Source organism: Astyanax mexicanus, chromosome 6 (assembly GCF_023375975.1).
Source record: "Astyanax mexicanus isolate ESR-SI-001 chromosome 6, AstMex3_surface, whole genome shotgun sequence".
Lineage (NCBI taxonomy): Eukaryota > Metazoa > Chordata > Actinopteri > Characiformes > Acestrorhamphidae > Astyanax > Astyanax mexicanus.
In genome coordinates, this window is record NC_064413.1 from 26,006,061 (window position 1) to 26,026,557 (window position 20,497).

The following is a 20,497-nucleotide window of genomic DNA, read 5'->3' on the forward strand; positions in this document are numbered from 1 at the left end:
TTCTTTTTTAATTTTACTTGCTCTGGTGTAAAATTAAAGAAGCAGTCTTTGGATTCCAAAATTGTCTTGGCTGATCAAATACATTTTGCAACAAAGTTGCATGAAAAGTTGTATGAATTGATTATCTTTCAGATGATAAAAAGAGACAAAGAGTACCAATGCGGTTCAGTCGGTCGGCTGCTACGGTCTCAAAGGCACGCCTCATCATTGGGTGTTCCTCCAGCACTTCATTGAAGCTGTCAACACTAAGAGAGTACAGGCGGCAGTACGTATCAGCTCTGACACTTGCTGTCCTCCTGCCTCGGGTCAGCAGACAGATCTCTAAGGGCAAGCGGAAAAGACACACTCAGTAAGAAAGTACAAGGACACTTTGTTTCTACTGAGAGAACACTGTCTAATAAATTCTAAAAATGACTGAAGAGCCCTCAGGTCCAAAGTAGATCCAAAAACTTTTATATTAGCCCTATTACCCCAGCGCTCACACTGAACTTGTACTAGAAATGTGTAAATAAAAACAACTGCTGCCATTCATGTGCTTAAAATGACTTGGAATATTTTGAAGAAACTAAAATTTGCAATTTAAATATATTTGTTCATCTTTAGTATATTCATTGACATGCCAAAAGTCAAATATGAAAGCAGTTTGTAAATCATACATTTATGCTTATATGGTGTTAACTCACAGAGAAGATTGGAAACATCACACGTGGATAAGGTGTGGGGTGTTATCTTGTGTGTGAGGTTACACTTTAGCCAGCATGCTCACAGCAAAATGGTGGGAATTTCTAAAGTTTGAGTAAGGTCTGATAGTGGGTACCAGTTGGAGGGGACCATTTCCAGTTCCAAGGTTGAAATTTAACATTCCTTGATTCACAGTGGTACGTGTGAAGAGTATACAACTTTTATGTTTTTTTCCTAGTTCACTAACCAGCATCAGTGAACATATTGCACTAGCTTTATCAATTGAATTGTGTCATTATCTAATATAAATAAAACTGTAATTCAAAACACAGTCTGAAATATTTCATTGCAACTTTTGACTCCGGCTGCTGAGGGCAGACACCATGATCCACGATTCCAACCAGCAGTCCTTGGATCACAGTGACAGTGTCTTAGTCAGTTTATCACTGAGAGCCCCTAAACTTCTTACAACCTCAATAGCAAATAAATTGCTTGTGATGTGCATAATGTACTGGCAAAATGACATGCATGCTCACCTCCAAAATATGACCCATCACTGAGTTTGGTCTCCTTGTTTCCGCGAGTGAGTACACTAACTCGGCCATGCTGAATGAAGTACATTTTGCGACCCACTGTTCCCTCTCTTATGATGAAGTCATTGGGCTGGAACACCTCAAAGCGAAGCTTGGTCAGGACAGCCGTCACAAAGTTGGGGTCGGCATTAGCGAACAATGGCATGTTGGCCACCAGGCTGCGGCAGTTAAAGCTCACAATCTCCTGTTCAAAGAAAGTGGAAACAGAATAGGTTTACAAGATCAGGACGACACTGGAAGAAAGAAAACTGACTATGATGTGTCTAATAGCTAACGCAGCTTACAGAGAACATTATAAGAATGTTTAGTGCATTTTTAAAAAGGTACCAGGAAGTTTAGTCTATAACAATGCAGAATAATACTCTATTACATAATAATGGTTTGCATCACAATGTTTTTAGAACGTTTCTCACATGACGTTTCCGGCTAGACGGACCTAACCTAGAAAAACATTAAAAAAGTAACAATCCCAAAACTAAAAAGTTGGCAAAATGTCAAATAAATAAATGTTAAATAAAATTTTTGCTAAGAACATCAACATTGACAGATTTTAAGAATGTTAACTGTAATGTTCAGAAATGTTCTACTAACCAAAAATTGTTAGTTGGGAAGCCAGTTGCATTTCTGGCTTTATAATAAAATAATCCTCAGAAGCAGTATATTTGCCACTGGTCACTAATATATACTGTATTTGTATTTAGGATTTTACTGAAAAAGATTTATAGTCATTAAAAGTACAACAATATGCCAACGTAAAAAAAGCACCAGCATGTTAAAAAATATACTAGTCGAAAATAAATTAATCAAATAATAGTAATTTGAAAAATAGTACCAGTACATCAAAAAAATGAGTTAAATAACTATAACCACTGCATCAAATAATACTAGTATGATAAATAGAACCACTATATCAAATAATACAAGTTTGCTAAGAAATTATATAAATAACATCAATTCTGAAAAGAAGCCCTTAATGAAATGATACATCACTTTCCGCTTCATTGTTTTCTGGATCAGCTGAAGAAAGTGTTTCTTCTTTAATGAATGGCTTCCCTGACAGGAGCTGCTTCTCAGCTCATTTAGCTCAATTGCTTTGAGTATAGAGCGTGCTGCTGCTGCAGGACTGAATATGTGTGCTGAAATAAACATCCTTAAAGGATGATTATGAGGTAGATACTATAGGTTTTGTTGCGTGTTCTTGGGACTAATGTATGTGAATACATTATGTGTGTGTTTGTATGTGTGAGAACAAACCTCCTTCAATGGTTCACTCAGCTCCCCCAGAATATTCTCCTCATCAAACATTTTGCCTTGGTAGCGATGCTCATAATACTCATGGATCTTCTGTCTGACATCAGCTGGAAGTTTATGGAACGACATATACTGCTCCACTTGCTTATACTGCAACACACACACACAACAGCTAGCAAAGGTCAGTAAAACACAGAGAGGAAGGACACAGTAAAGAGGCCAAGCAAGCAAGGCTCTGAATGTTCTCTCTGATACCAGCTCTGAAAACAGCAATTATTTAGGATCATTTTGGATTAGTTGAGAACCCATATTTGGCATTATTACTGTATCTCTTCTTTCTCTGTGGTGCACTTCTGATACTTTTGCATAACTTTTAACTATAAAACGCCATACAAATCTCTGCAAAAAATGTTTTTTTTTATTCACACCCACTGACATCTAACTGTGTATTATTAAAGACAGTAAACTTAATGGAGACCCAGCTTTCCCACACCCCATCTAATTTATACTAGAATCGTGTGATTCTTGTAGAATATGAATACTCTGTTGACTACTTTAAAACTTCAGCATTCACACAAAAGGTGTGCTTTTTAATGAGATCTTACAAGTTCTAAGGTTTATTCTTAAAAGAATATTATACCAAATGCACATATATTTCATTTATTATTATCTCATTCACTTTTCTCTGTGACTTTTGGGGACTGTTCCATTATGAAAAAGTTTATATGAATCAGCTTGCACAGGTTCACTGTTACATCTATTGGTCCCTTGCTCATGTCCCTGTAATATTATGTTTGCATGTAAAAGGAAAGACATCGGACTTAAAGACTATTACAAGACAGACATTCTAGGGAAAATTGATGATTAAATTTGATATAAACAGATTAAATTACATCATTATGAGACATTTAGAAAAAAAAAAACCCAGATCATTAATGACATCATCCTTAACCCACATCTTAAAAGAACTGGAGAAAGCAGACAATAGATTCACACAGAAGACTGTAAATGGGCTGCTAATTTCAACTGACAGCTCAACTGAGAAAACATCAAGAGACACGTCCACTCATCATCCAACCATCCGTTCATGTTCACCTTCTCCTGGTACTGGCGGCGCGAGGAGTCGAGGGATTGGATGAGCGCGGTTGCATGGCCGATAAACATGGCATAACAGGTGGCCCCTACGATCATGCTGAGCATGGTGAGCCAGACGTCAGTCATGCCCTCGGGGGCCTGGGCGCCGTAGCCGATACACAGCATGTGGCTCATGGCCTTGAAGAGAGCGTAGGAGTACTGCACACCCCACGAGTCATTCTGCAGACAGAGATGGAGGAAAGAAACACAGGCTGAGCTGAAGAGGAATGGGTGGATTGATAAAGAATTTTAATTCTTACAATCTTAATACTTTTTCTTCTTTTAAAAATACTGATACTAGGCTTTGTCTTAATACACCTGTTTTTCCGAACACACCTGTTTATAACAGTGGGGTTTAAAACGGTAGCTCTATATCTGTCTCTTATTTATCTCTGTCTCTCTGCTCCTCTTAGTTTTGTTGAAACAGAACATATTCACTGTATGTAGCAGAGTGCCCTCTGGTGTAGGGCTGTGTGATATGACTCAAATTCCTATACCTCGATTAAGCAAAAATTAATGAGACGGAGCTCTAACATGCAATATTGGCCATATTAAACATTATAGCTAAAAAAAATAGTTCCATTGTTGCTCTGTTTGTAGCTGCACTGTAAGTGCTGCATCGCTGCTAGGTTATCTGTATGTGGCAGAGTAATACATCAAGAGCTTTGGTTACAGTGCATTACCGGCTGATAACGACAATTATAGAGAGCCTCTCTGCCAATTACATTGCAGGGTCGAAACTAACTGTGGTATAATAAAGTGTAAATTTAAATAACAGATGGCAAACTGTATAGCAGGTCTGAGATTATGATATGGTCAATATTGATGTCTTGCATAAAGTAACAAAGAATTCTCCATTCTCATGTCTACGCTTGGGAAAAAATTTAAATATGAAAAATATTTGACTTTCATTTCAACAACATTGAGAAATAATGGTTATACAACTAAACAACTAAAACTGAAAACTGTCTTTTAATTTTTTTTTTTTAATATATCAAACTCAAAATAAGTGGCATCCTTACTGTACACTGGCTCGCACTGTGGGTATAAAACTGCCCTAGTACACTATCACGTGTTGTTCTGAAGGTGCTGATCCACTTGGTTTATTATACAGTAAAATTAAATTAAATATAGGTGCTGTTTTTGGGCCAAGAAAAAGAGAAGAGTTAAAATCTCTGGTTATTTTTAAAGTTCAACATTCTCCCAAAATCTGGTGCATTTTTATTGCTTGTATACCACTACTGCATGAATCAGGAGCATTAGTACCGTAGCCCACCACAGTGCCTTCTCACCTTATAAACACACCAATTACACATTACAAGTATGGTGTTTAATGCAAAAACACTTAATTAATGTTAATTCCTAATAAAATACTCATTATAGTGGAATCTGTTCTCTATATTCAATAAGATCAATAAGAGAACATTCCAAACCTGGAGCACATGCTGATTCCACAGTGGGGTGTTTATACTGCTTTAACAGTTTGAATATTTAATATTTTCTGACATGAACTGCCCTTGTAGGTCCCCTGTATACAGTAGGTTCACAGTTACAGAATGCAGGCTGTCCATCTGTCATTGTGCAAAATTTGGCTCCCTCTTGGTCAGGTTTTGACTATATGATTTAGCTCATATAGAGGAGAGCAGACATTATTTGGTAGATGGAGCTTTTTCAAAGCAGCCAGCAGTGAGGGTGTGACACTGTGTGTGATGCTGAGACAACACCCGTCTGTTGTGGTTTTTACATACGCCATGCAGTGTCACTGCTGTGTGGTGAAAGGTCCATTACTCAAAATATACAGTAAAGGTCAGCTCTGTGGTCAGACACCGAGCTCTGATGAAGGGCAAGAGGATGGATCACACAAACGGCACATCAACAGATGAGGTGGGGGATGAAGGGCTGTTCAGATGTGAGCACGACAGACGGAGACGGAGACGCTCTCTAGGGGAACTCTGAGCATCACCTGCCTAGCAACTGTTGCTGTGACAACCATGGTGGAAACCCTACCGTGGCATGAGTCAGCGACTCCCTCAAATGGAGTACTGATCTGTGTGTGTGTGTGTGTGTGTAAGAGAGAGAAAGACAGATAGACCACCACATATTTTTCTGAGTAAGTTCTTTTAGTAGCATCTTAAGCAAATTAACAGACAGATGTCAGTCAATACGTCCAAACACGCACTTATCAATATGCACATGCACTCTAACACACAGAGATGCCATGCAAACAAAGACACACATAACAGACTGCATCTACACAGAAACCCAACAGAATATTAATTTAAGATTCCTTAGAGGCAAACATGTCTAAAACTATAGAACACAATTGTTGAAAGCCTTAAGGCAGCATTATGTAGCATTATGACCTAAAACAGTCTACGAATAATGTTCCACTGACCTCTAATAATTTATATGCTGTGTTGCTTGGTGAGGATCACAAAGTGTATGGTGTCTCATTAAAATAAAAATTGAGTGTGCTCTCACATTTCCTCCGTGATTTCACAGAATTAGCAAGTCAGTCTGCTAAGTTCAAACACAGACCACACTATCTAAATGCAAAATGGAGACCTGAATACCAACAAGGTCACGTGTGACCCCATGTCCCTTGGCTATCAAAGCGGAGGCACTTGTCACTCGTCCTCTTAATACATCCCTCGTCTAGATCTTTGCCTCAGTGACAAGCCACTGGGGGTGTGCCATATCGTATTGTAGGTGATAATATCGCCTACATATCGTGAACGATATTATACCCTAAGATATCGTGTCATATCACCCACCCCTAATTATCACATCAGGTTACTATTTTTTTGCGTTTTTTGCAAAAAAAAAAAATCACACTGTTCTCATTTCCATTACATATTATATCTGTCCAGTATCATTTATTTTACTTTATGGATAAATATGGAGATTTTTTCTTTTTCTTTTGTTACAAATCTGATAAAATTATTTCTTTTTAAATCTCAGTTAGCCATATCATATTGCATGCAATAATACAATTCTAAATAATTTTTCTAATTCAGTGTTCGCCCACTCCTACAAGCCACTCTGGCGATCAATCTGGTCCTAGCAATACTAGAACTATATATATATATTTTAATTTAGATTTTGTTTATGATTATTCTTTTTTGTGGGTAAATTAGCAAAGACTACACTCTGCCAATACCAATTATTATTCATTTGAGACAAACGCTGCAAACTTTTCATGTTTTTTTTTAATTTTTTATCAGAGCTGGCCACTTAATGAAAAGACTTGCCTATAAGGATTTTGGTTTAATCTAAAGCTAATCTAATATCCAGGACTCATACATTCTGGAGCTGGGTTCTATTCTTCTTGAAGAGTCATCCACTCACACTGGTCAGGACAGTTCAGGCTTTGTGGCAGTATTAAAAGGAGAACTGAAAGTGTGAAGTATTAATGTGAAAGTATGTGAACAAGCTGAAAATAAATTTGAAGTAACAAGGCTATTGTCTGACAAATCCTAACACCAGTATAGATAACCAAAATTTCTAGTTAATTAAGATAACAAAGTAATTGTACTTTGTCACTTGACACAGCTGTTAAGGACTGAAACTGTATGGTATGCAAAACACCAGTTCTGCTGTGCACTAGTTGCACCATTTTAATGCATTTTGCTGTTTATTTTATAACACAACCTCATGTGTATTACAGTTTTTAAAGTTAACAGCACAGAAGAGCTGCAGGTGGCACTAGTTAAAGGACCGCACCCCTGTGACTGAATCTCTTTAAAAACGGCTCTTTCTGAGCCTCACAAAGCTGGAGTATCACAGATATGTTGATCAGAAGCACCTTTGAAGCCCAAAGCAACCTGGAAGTGCAAAATCTGGATGACGTGAACTTAAATCTGACTTTGATCATCACTGTGTAGCTGGCAGTGCACATTCAGACGTGTCTAAGGGTGCAGAATGCCAAATGAGGTCTTTCGTCTACAATCAGCTTTGCTTTATGAATAATTTAAAATATTTAAAAGTTTTATCCAGTGCTTTCTAATACTTATTTAAAATCTCAACAAGGCAAATAATGCCATTTTTCAATGCACAACACATGCAAACGTTAACATGCCATGCCACACACTGGTACTGGTACATGCACCATCAGGCCTCATGTCACCTTGCCATGAGCACAACGGCCAGTGTTCAGCCATACTTTCAAGATAATTTCTCACAATTTACATATATGTGAGCATTCTGAACTCACTTACATATTTAGGTAATTTACATTACTGACATACCCAAAGTGGGATATTTCTTAGATAATACTTTTTTTTTATTGTTATTCTGCTTTTCTCTCCAATTTGTTGATTATCCCATCCACTAAGCTGCATTCCCCCTATCACTAGCAATGTTCCAACACTAGAAGGGTAAAGACTAGCACATGTCTCCTCTGACACGTGTTAAGTCATCCATCGCCTCTTTTCGAGCTGCTGCTGATGTAGCATCAACAAGTAGTAAGCCTGCTCTGAGAAAAGCGAAATGACTCAGTTCTGATATGTCAGCTAACAGGCGCCTGTGCTGACCAACATTGCCTTGAGAGTGATGTGGGGAGAGAGCGCTATCTACCCACCCATCCAGAACATGGCCAATTGTTGTCTCTTGGACTCCAGCTGCTGATGGTCAGCAGCATGATCCAGGATTCGAACCAGCGATATAATTTGATGTTGGTGGTGAAATCTTTCACAATGTAATTCCTCCAAATTCCATCACTATTTAGATCTCTACCTATTACACAGTGCTGGAACACAAGCTGGAAAACTGCAGACTAGCAGGTGCTTCCTTTAAAGATCTTTGGGATCCTGCCCAATAGCTGCATTCCAAAGTCTAAGCTGCAGACAAGGTAGGATGGGTTCTTAGTACGACTGTACAACAAATGGTGACACAAATGGAAAAGTTTAACAAAACTGCATGGTGATGTCACCAGAAAGGATTTGCCTTTGTAGCTCGAAATCTGTGGGAGAAATTTGCATGGTGGGAGCCATAGGTACGTAGTCTATAATCTATAGAGCATTCTTGAAAACTCAACATGCAATTTGTTTATTAATTAGGCTCTGCCCCTAAACAAAATGAGCCAATCTGCTTGTTTTTTGTGATGAAATTCAGGAGGATCAGCCTGCTAATAGAAAAGCCATTCCTTAAAGTGGAGATACTGGTCAAGGCAGTAGCTATGACAAGCAGCGAAATCTCATTTTTTGTGCATTATTGAACAAAACGCTGTTCATGCCAATTTAATCAACAGTTTCATGGATGTTATACATGACTTGTAAGCTAACATACCACCACCACCCATCCACCCAACCACATAGTACCAACCCACATAGTACCCAGGAACAAAAAAAATCTCAGTTTCCAGAATTGTGGTCTCTCACTATGCAAAGAGATCTCTCCAGTCTAGCAAAGATAACTTCCTACCAGCATTGCAAAGCATTGCCCATAAGGACTAAAGCTAATTTAAATACCAGGACCTGTTCTTCTATTCTTTTTGAAGGATTAAACACTCAAACTGTTCAGGATAGTTCAGGGACACTTGTGGGAGTATTAAAAATGACTGACGCTGTTTTGAATGCAAAACACCACTTTTGCTGGGTACTAGGCCTCATATCAATGTATTTAGTTGTTTCTGTTATTTTGGCCACCTTTGCCCATAAAGCTAATCTAAATACCAGGACCTATTCTTCTATTCTTTTTGAAGGATTAAACACTCACACTGTTCAGGACAGTTCAGGGACACTTGTGGGAGCTTTAACGAAATGACTGAAGCTGTTTTGAATGCAAAACATCATTTCTGCTGGGTACTAGGACTCATATGCCTCATATCAATGTAATTTGTCGTTTCTGTTATTTTGCCCACCTCATGTGTATAACATTTTTTTTTTGCCAATTTACACCACCCACTCTGACATACTGCAGTGCTGCACTACAGAGACATTGAACGCAATATTGAAGAGTATATTTGCACAAACACACACACGCACACCCATAAACACTCTGTCATGCTGCTAACACCAGACGCATTCTGTATACACATGCTGTGATAATAATATTTGTGCATAACTGATGCGACCTCAAAACTAGCTCCCCCGTGTGCTTACAAGCACTCCCCTGATTACACTCTTGCACACAGACATGCACTCACCACCATGTTGTTTTTATAGACCCAGCAGTCAATGGGGAAGTCCTGGAGCATGGGTACGAGGAACTGCAGGCAGCCATCCCAGTGACACAGCAGGAGCATCATACCGATCAGGTTGACGATGCGCACCATGGCGCTGGCCAGATCATAGGTCATGTGGAAGATCTGAAGGGCAGAGAGGAGTGATCTCATCTCATCACTAAGGGTGATGCAATAATTTGGTGGTTATTCCACTCTTTGCATACAGGGACTGTAGAACTGTTTTTTGTCTTTTTTGTATGTTAACACCATGGTTGGGACAACTCACACACAACTTGTTCTATTTTTTTTTTTTTTTTTATTTGTTTCTTTTGTCAGACAATAATCGCTTAGCATGTCAGGGGTTACCAAACTTTTCATGCCAAGATTCAGATGTATCCACCTTAACTTATTATACCTGGGGTGTCCAATCTAATCCGTAAAGGGCCGGAGTGGCTGCATTTTCATTCTAAACAATCAGCAGTGCACCTGATTACAAATGATTTAAAATTTGCAACTCTGTTTGCTCCCCGTTACTTTTGGCATTCATTTCATTGGTGTGTTACTAGGCAATAATCACACAGTAAATATGTCAGTGGACTGAACACTGCTAGTAGACAGTCTTGTTTAACACTGGCAAATTTGCTGTGCAGTCAGCTCAGACAGGGAAAATTATTTCTGACATGATTCTAGTGGCAAGGAGCTGACAACATGAAACACAGGTGGCATTTCACAGAAGTATGAACTTCTCCTACAAAATGCATGATTAAATACCCATACTATTACATCCCTATTCATTATTTTATAAACCGTTTTTTTCAGTATGTGTTTTCAGGGTAGTTCTTTCCTTTTACTAACTTTGAGACAAACTAGATAGTTTGGACTTTCAGACTAATTACAGGAAGTTAAGACAGCAGGGTTCTTGCACCATTTTAAAAGGCAAATTTAATGTTTTTAAGACATTTTTAAAACCTCAATAAATATAATTTCATTTTTCATCCAAAAATGTAGTCATAATTTTACAATTGTTCCACTGTAATGCAGAACAGAGCCAACATATGTGAAGTTGCACAATACACAACACACTGAATTGCATATAGGAACCATAAAGAATAATGAAAGAACTCTTACAGCAGTCTCCATTATGAATAAGCTCAAAATAAAAAGCCTTTCCTAAGCCAATAAGTTGAAAATATATGTACATATCTGTTTGCAAAACAGCAAAACAACACAAATGGTTCGGCCGGTATTGTCCACAGTCACTGAGGTAACTGTATTTCCCCACGAGCATTAAACATACAGCAAATTTACTGAAAATTTAAGATAATTTAAGACCATAATTATCCAGATTTTAATTTAAGACATTTTAAGACTTGCAGAGTTGCACGAACCCTGGACAGTTCATTTTGACAGGGAGGCAGAATTTGGCACAGCTCCGGTGAAGGCAAGTTCAAAATCAATCCATGTCAGGTATATAGAGATGCAGCCCACACAGGTGATAATGAAAGTTCTTTAAGCCACACACATAAACTGAAGTGTAAAGCCGATTCGAAACTTACCAAAAGTATACAAAATAATAAACACATTAATCTTAGTTATGTCCCTTTTCTAAACTTTCATAGGATGGTATATGGTGTGTTTTGAAATGTATATAATGGGCACATTCTGTATTAAATAATTGAGTTTAATATAATAATTAACATAATCAAGCATTTTGGGAACAGAAACAGAACCCAAAGCTGAGTTGCCTAATGGGCCCCAAACACTATAAAAATTTGTTTTGCGTTTTTTCTACCCATTCTTTCTTCTGTGCCTGTTAAAATCATTAAAGTTATTAGTAGTTCTTTTTTTAGTTCTATTTCTTTGTCTCTCCTGTCCCACTCTGATATTACACCCCACCATTTATTTTCAGTCTGACCTCACCTCCTCCCACTGGTGAATGTATCTGATGAGTCTGGAGAGACGGAGCAGACGCAGCAGGCTAAGGATTTTGGTGAAGCGGACGATGCGGAGCGCTCGAGCTGTGCGGTACACCTGCAGGGACACAGCAGAGACAGCATGAAGATCAGCAGCTACTCTATTACTCAGAACAACAGCAGTTTGGCTAGAATATACAGTCATGGTTAAAACTGTTGGCACACCTGAATTCTTCTAATAAGTATGTCTCTCAGATAATGATAGCTATTTAACATGTTTGGTTATACACGTGTTTATATGGCCTCCTCGACTTAATATTCGGTTGCACACCCTTTGCAAAAAGCATTTCCTATTAACAAGAACAAGCTTCTTACACCAGTGGAATATTGACCACTGTTCTTTTGCAAATTATGACACAATTTTAATTATGTATTTTTTCTGTTTTTTTTTTTCCAACACAATTTGTCCAAGAGAAAATACTTACATACTTTATTTCAGGGGTGCCAATACTTTTGGCTCTATATGTAAAATGTTTAGGTTGTAGGTGTGCAATTAGCATAACAAAAAAGACAAAGTTCATCTGTCTACCTCTGAGTCCAGCCGAGCCTCCAGATCCACCATGAGGAAGATGTAGTCCACGGGTATAGATGAGACAAAGTCCACCAGAAACCAGCTCTTTAGGTAGCGCTGCCGAATGGCCTTGGGGTCCAGCAGGATCTCCGTGCTGTCCTCCTTCACAATGCCTGTGCGGAAATTCAGCACCAGATCCACCAAGAAGAGTGTGTCTGACACCACATTGAAGATGATCCACGGAGGAGTGTTTTCATCCTTAAAGAAAGTGATTCCCACTGGCAGGATGATCAAATTTCCCATCATCAGTAACAACATGAGGAGATCCCAATAAAACCTGGAGACGAAAAGAGCGGAGGAGGAATGAATGGTAGAAGACAAGGGGTGGACAGGAGGAGAAATAGGAGGAGGAGAGGATAGGAAAAGATAAGGGGTGGACAGGCAGAGGAGGAAGAGAGGACAAGAGAGATGAGGAAAGGAAAGGAGGGCGAGTAGAGAAAAGAGGGGAGTGAGGGGGCAGGAAGAGGAGAGGAGATGGGAGGATAAGAAAAGAGAAGCAGAAGAAGAAATGAGAAGAGGAAAAGGGAAGAGAATAGCAGAGTAAAAAGGAGTGGAGAAAAGGAGAGAAAAAAAGAGAGGAGTAACATATACTGTATGAATGGTCATTTCAAGGCATGCCTCAGGTCAGATATTTTGGCCATTAGAGAGATTGACTGACAGCTGACAGGCTGTATGTCTCAGTGCCATCCAAAATTCCAACCCTACAATCTGATTTCAGCCACATTTGAAGCAACTGGAAAATAAGCAATACACAACATTTGCATGACTGCATTTTGTGTTAGTATTGTTATGAAATACACAATTATGGGAGAGGAAACATGCCTGAATCACAGCTGCAGGATGGATGGATAGATGGGTGAATGGATGGATGGATAGACAGATACTTTATTGATCCTGAAGGAGATTTATGCAATATTGTTACTTTTCTGCTGTCAATGAAAAACATCTCCATTTTTTTATTTTAAGTGCATTACATAATTTGAACAAACAAACTGTTCTTCATGCTGTTTAAACATTTCTGAATATACCAACAGAAACTAAAAATAAACTCATTAAACTTTCATTAAAAGTTAAGAAGGTTTTATCTTTCGCATGTGAAGTTTTGGAGGTACTTTTTTTTTCACTGGACAGCAACGATATACATTTTACCAAAAGATACGAATATTGTTAATATTGTTACTAGGGCTGCACAATATATCGTTTAAGCATCGTCATCGCAAAATACGCATGCGCAATAGTCACATCGCAGATATTTCCAGTTACAGCTGAGTTTACACTTTTAATCCCAGAAAAGCGCTCTTATTTACCTTTTTAAAAAGCCATTTAAATGCCTGATTAAAGGGCTGATTACTGTTATTTTGCTGTTTTCTTTAGGTTTTGAGTGCTCAGCGCTGACTCAGCTCTTGATTGGTCCGAGTGTGCAAGTGGGGGCGGGGCCGGTAACGTCATGGGTCCTGCATTGTTTAATATTGCGATATATATCACAGAAAAAAAGAACATTTGCAATGAATTTTTTTCCAATATCGTGCAGCCCTAATTGTTAGTGTTAATCTATCCCAGATAGATAAGACATGCACTATAAGTAGGGGTGTGACGAGATCTCATGGCATGAGATCTCGCAAGATTGAAACGGACGATATTTCTCATCAGGCTTAAACCTGTCTCGCAGGGCAAAAAAACAGTTAAGTGTGGACTTTTTATGAGGCATTTGGCAACCCAGTAGCGATAGCTATAGAGTATGGTGGAGAGCAGCTCTCAGCAGAAGAGGAAAATTCTGGCATTTGCATAGAAGATGCTTCTGCTACTTTTAAGTTGTATGTCTGGCTGCATTTTGGCTCCAGTGGAAACAATAAACAAGACACAACAAGACACAAACCATATGTAAATACTGTAAGTAAATCCTACATGTGACTGTTTCATAGGCAGTTGTACTAATCCCCTAGCTCTGTCTCTGTTTGCACTTCAAGCATAGTCTTAATATGACTGGTTATGGTAATGCCTAGTTAAATTACAAGAGATTTAGGAGAAAAAAAACACAAACCATAGTCTTAATATGACTGGTTTTGGTTTGCACTTATTGTTTGCACTATATAAGACCTTATTCTTATTTCTATTTCTTATAGAATCCATGTGTGAGAAAAACCAGTCTGTTAAGTTTGCGTTTTATGATTTTGTCATTTTTCATTTTTGATGTTTTCTTTAAAATTTTATTTTTAAATCTCGTCTCGTTCTCGTGAACCCAGTATCGTGTCTCGTCTCGTCTCGTGATATTAGTGTCTCGTCACACCCCTAACTATAAGAATAAAAAAATAATAATTTTGTGAATCTAAATCAGACATCCTACAGATATGATCTATACCTTGTTCAAGTGTTAATGACAAGTCTTCACACGCATCCTCAACTCTGTCTTCTCCCTCCTAACTCTGGTATTTCTGCCCAATGACAGAAGAGAAAACTCAGATAACTCTTTGATAGGTAGTGCTAGGGCTCTACCTATCAAAGAGTTATCTGAGTTTTCTCTACTCTCTTTAATCTACTCCCGAATAATTACATGTGCACGGCATGTTCCAAACCAAACTAGCACAATGTATCTGTGGTCCATCTATTTTACATGTTTGTATAATTACAGTGTTACTATAGAACATATCTCCTTATTAATATTCTGATTATCTGTTCATCATCAGTGTGAGGAAAGAATGTAAATCCAAGCTTAGAGAGAGCTTATAGGTAAAACAGATGTTTCCTTCACAATTAGTGAAGGACATCTGTTTGCACGTTCATTTAAATTAATGCATATTTGATGCAGAAGCCACTTATCAACGCTATCATGCGCTTTGTGTCTTCATCCATCTCGCTCTCTTTTTCATGCTTTCTAATTCATACTGCTTATGAGGAATGAATGGTTTTGAATAGACTATCATTTCCTCAGACTGGTAATGTGATTTTAAGACAGCATGCAGTGTAGTTCTGCAGAAGAGAGCACTAACATTGACAGGCCAACAAAGAGATACAGATAGAGAATGAAAATAAATAAATGAAAATAGGCACACAAGCAAACTGGCACACACAGTCATGTTAAAGTGACCTTGAGAATAACCTGAAATCTGTGTGAACGTCTGTGTAGTTCAATTCATTGTGGCAAATGACAGCCAGCAACACCCTTTTACCCCTTAGAAGTATCACTGGTGATAACAAGAGCATGATGTCATTTTATAAAATTAATTTTAGATGAATTATTTCTCACTCATGGTACAGCAACACATTTGTTATTGATTTAATCTGTGAATTTGAGTCTGAGTGTAAATGGGCTGCCGCCATGAAATTACTATTTATTAACCTTTTAAACGTCTATAATGTAAATCAAGTTTACAGCGATTTCTGAAAACAATGTCTGCTCTCTGAAATGCTCACTATTCACAATTGGATGCAAAAATGGGGCAGAGTTAGTGTGAAACATTCATCTTCAATTAACAAGAAAGAATTTGGTGCGCACGTTTTGGTGTGGCATGAATAAAGGCTCATACAGTGACATGCCATATGTTATGGGATAGCATTATGTAAATTGATCATGAAGTGTAATTATGTAAATTGATCATGAAGACGCGCACCCACGTCTTCTTGGCTTTAACTTTACTTAGAAAATGGAAATACCCAAGATACTTTTCTAAGCTACACTGACTCATCACATGCAGCCTGCAGAGGGGGTGCTTTTCCTGGTGGGGTGCTGAATTTGGCACCATAGTAGTGCCTAAATCTGCACCCCCGCCATGAAAAGCACCCCTTCTCGGCAGCTCGTACACATCGTCTTCTTGATAAAAGCAAAGATTATTGCTTTAGCTTACTTTAATTAGAAACATGCTCCCAAGAGAGGGTGCTTTTCATGACGGGGTTGCAGATTAAGTTTTTTTTTTTTTTTATTTCTCATTTTTCTGTGGTATCATTTTTGGGGAGAACAAATCCACCTTTTCTGATATTCCAGTGAAGTAATGGGATGTGATTCTTGTTTGTCTTGTCAGTGTGATTATACATACAGGCTCAAAAGACTACAGGTAACATACCGAAGAGTTTGAAGTTCCAAAAAAATGGCATGGGAAAGGACTATTATTTTCCTGTTGGTAGAACTCTGTGCCACTAAACATTATTACGTTTGCCATAGTTTCCCACTGATAGTTATAGACCCTAGGATACAAGAATTCATTTTGAATTAAAACATTGCTCTCAAAAGAGAGTGGAAAATGTATTTTTCTATTTTTCTTATTCCCAAGCACTGCTAATGGCCTGCAATTTTTTTGTTCTGATGTGAAGAGCAGAGCTGTACCATTGATTTTCATACATATTTCTCACATTTAACCTTACATAAGATGTCGTGCAAGTATATAATCAGTTGTTTGCTTAGAGTTTATGTATCATGTTTGGGTGTCTTGCAAGTCCGTAAAATAGTGTCAAATTAACTGTGCATTTAGATAAGACCTAAGTTTTCAGATACAGAGAACTGTCTGTCACCAGGCAATAACAATGTGTAAGTAAGGAAAAAACTGTAATAACTCTACCCTGTTTTCAGTGGCTGCTACATTTGCATTCATCACTGTACTGGAGCTCTCAATGTCAGCTAAAGAAAAGGCTCTGTATGAGTTAATGTGCTGAATGGATCCGCTGCTGCTGGTGCTGTAAGACACTTACAGGACACACAGAGGTGACTTTACCAACCAGAGCCCGGCTTTTTTTCTGCCTCATTCTAAAAAAACACATTTTCCCTTAAAAAGGGAAAAGCGAGTGTCCCAGCATGTCACACCAGTTCATTTATGCTCTGTGGCAGCTGAACACAGCAGTAGCTCGGGACGGGTCTGCAAACTGACTGCTACAGAGGTCAGGACAGAGGGCAAGTGCGGCTATATCGAGGCATAGAGGACAGACCCACAGCTCACAGCATAACCAAACTAAACACATCAACACGCACACACTCACACAGGGTGCAGATATAGGCTTAACACTGCTATGACATTTTCATTCGCGACAACTATAATAACTCCAGCATAAATCCATGGGCACAGTGAGCTGGAATAATCCACCTGGAGGCTGGTGTATTCAGAACTGACTGCACTGTGCATCGTAAACAGATATGGGCCTACTCTCTCTAGCAGAAGTTTGTATAAATCAGCAGGTTTTCTTTGTCAGTAAAGGTAGGGCCACTGGTTAAAGGACCTTTATTGTTGTAAGGTTTTTGATGGTCACCTTCTGCTTTTGTCATAGTGGAGATAATAAACTAAAACTAAAAAATAACGGTTTGTTGTCACAGACCACACATCCAGAAGGCCTGGTGTCATGGTGTGGGGTGATAGCCTAAACTTGTGAAAATAAGTTCCTGCAACCACTACTCTATTACAACAGGACAATGCTCATCCACATACTGCTGCTGTCTCTACTACCGCAAAGACACAATGATGTTATGCCATGTACAGCCACAGTGCTATCTATTCTATCTATATCTAATCTATTCCAGATTAAAAATATGTGGACACTACTGGACGCTATACACGATATCAACACTTCACCCATGCTTTAAAGTCTACCTGAATATACACCATTAGGAACCTCTACAACTCCGTGCCAAGACTTCCGTCATTACATTACACAGATGTTACACACTACTTCAGAAAGTGTAGCTCAATAAAAATTATCATAATTTGCCCATATTAGTCAAAATCTTTTATCATTTATTGATTCCGGTAACCTTTATATTCCATCTGATTAGCATTGCAATTAGACACTTCTTTCTGGATGCAACAGTTTTTTTAAGGTGTGTGTTTTAAACAGGTGCTTTTTAGAACTTGACCTTTGAATTTGTCAAATCTCTCTCCCCTTTACTGCAGCAATAGCCTCTACCTTTCCAGATTAACCTTGATATTGAAACATTTCTGTGAGGATCTGATTGCATTAAAAAGAATAAAGTTCTGAATTGCAAATGGCACCCAAAGTCATTCTATAAGGTACTGAATAAAGCTCCATCACTGAAGAGAATGCTTTTCCACAGTCCAGTGCACAGGGATTTTATATTTCTCTAAGGGATAACTTGAGGGCATGGTGACCTCAGGTTAATGCACAACTGTTCTATAGTGTCCCATCCTACTGGCAGTGCATTTTAATGGATGCCATGAGTGCATCTTAAAATAAATAAATTGTTAGAAGGTTTGTCTGGGTACATTTGGGTATGTGCTATAAATACTAAATATGAAATAATGCCTGTGATGCTAGCATTAATCTGTCACTGAAGCAAGCTATTTTCAGTGTTATGAAACAACACAAATTTGGGAGAATGAGCATGAATATGAACTCCAGCAAGTCATCACATGCTTACGGAACAATTCAAATACACTGACATGCCAATTATCATGAGAGCTAAAGAGAATTGCATACACGTGCATGCTAGGCCTCCTGATCTGATTCAATGGACAATTCTAGCCACAATTCTAGTCATTACCAGCCACTGTACTGTGCACTGTGAGTGTTAATGCCTTCTAGGACATGTTCCTGATTCATATGTGACATTTCAGATTCAAGAATGTTAATGCCCACACAACTTCAAAAATAGAATGTCCCATCCATCTGTCACCCACTATCAGAACTTGCTCAAACACACAAATTATACAAATGTGGGTATTCCTTTGAGGTTCAGCTTTCCTATGATTTTTTGCAAATATGCATCCTTATATTTATTTGTTGGGAAAACAAGCTTCTCAATATTTGTTTTTAAAGCTATCCTCACTTCTGTTGGTCAGAGTGCTTTATAGCTAGCTTACTGACCTTGTGTGTTAGAACCTTACGAACAATTACATGTTGGTCTACTGTCACTGTCAAAAGTGTACCTTACTATAGATAACTTCAGGTACTGTACTGATGTTGTGAAACTTCTAAATATCACATTGCTTTTGGTTCATATCACAGTTTCTGTGGCTGTCTCAAACACCCCTAAGAGTTATACCCTTGATTACACACTATGCGATGCACTACGATCCATTTATTACTATGACTGTATCTCCTACAGCAGCAGAAACCAAGTGTATTGTACATGATGTACTTGAGATGTGCTGTTTGGCAGGTGTGTGACTGATTTAACCCTGCAGTCTGCACAGTGTTAATTGGTGGGGTATAATTCTTCATTAATTGTTAGCTATGTCAGCTTTGTACTGTAGCTTCAGTGGCAAAACACCAAACAGATCTCTGACTTGATTTTAGACAGATCTTGGATTACAATCATGGGAAATATGGGTTAATGTGATATTTTACTAAAATGAAGGAAGGAAGAAGAGTCGGAAGGAAAGAAGATTCAAGATCAGAGGTCAGGGGTAGAAAAGGTGAAGCAGCGAGGAAGGTGTGATGGTGCTGAAAGCTGCTGTGGTTGCAGGTAAGGGTGTGAACAGGCCATGCTGCTGCTCTAATGCTAGCAGCACACAGACGATTAAAGCCGGTCTGCTGGGACTCCCAGCCCCACTTCAGCTCATCAGCGAGAATGAATTTAGGCCACAGACTCAAATCACACGTCATATATCATAGTGCCACACACACACACACACACACACACACACACACACACACACACACACACACACACACACACACACATCTTAGGAGCAATCAGCAGACAAACACTTTCGCTTCTGCTTTCAAAGTACCACCCAGACAAGAATCACTCAACACGACACTTCCCAATCTGTCTTTTCCTTCTCTCTCTCTCTCTCTCTCTCTCTCTCTCTCTCTCTCTCACTCACTTTACTGACATACGATGGTGTATTTGCCACATGTACACTCTGATGGAGGGATCCGCAGTGTGGAATTACTGAAGAATAATACAATTAGAAGAACATTTTTACAGTTAAAATCATAAATGTATTTATGTATTCAAAGCACTAATTTATGGATATACAATAGCAAGCTTAGAGGCTTTTATCATGCATTATACATGTACTACGAGACATGAATACCAATATTATAAGTGAGTGCTGTGCAGCTGCAGAAGAAGACAAATTAGCTGCAGTCTTTTGCATAGTACTCAAGTTGTTCTGTTGAGGGTTTTCCACAGGTGGCTCAAAGAAGCGTTTTACATTACATTACATTACATTTGGCAGACGCTTTT

At 38.5% G+C, this 20,497-nt stretch overlaps 1 protein-coding gene across 1 annotated transcript in view; it reads right to left on the reverse strand.

The window, feature by feature from the left end:
• Positions 1-20,497, reverse strand: part of LOC103027744 (potassium/sodium hyperpolarization-activated cyclic nucleotide-gated channel 3) — a 32,178-nt gene that overhangs the window by 4,305 nt on the left and 7,376 nt on the right. Inside the window, exons 2-8 of the mRNA XM_007256899.4 lie at positions 12,325-12,643; positions 11,743-11,853; positions 9,805-9,966; positions 3,621-3,839; positions 2,529-2,675; positions 1,218-1,458; positions 157-321 (exon numbers count right to left, since the gene is read on the reverse strand). Of these exons, the coding sequence (XP_007256961.3) occupies positions 157-321; positions 1,218-1,458; positions 2,529-2,675; positions 3,621-3,839; positions 9,805-9,966; positions 11,743-11,853; positions 12,325-12,643 (1,364 nt within the window). The remainder of the gene's footprint in view (positions 1-156; positions 322-1,217; positions 1,459-2,528; positions 2,676-3,620; positions 3,840-9,804; positions 9,967-11,742; positions 11,854-12,324; positions 12,644-20,497) is intronic.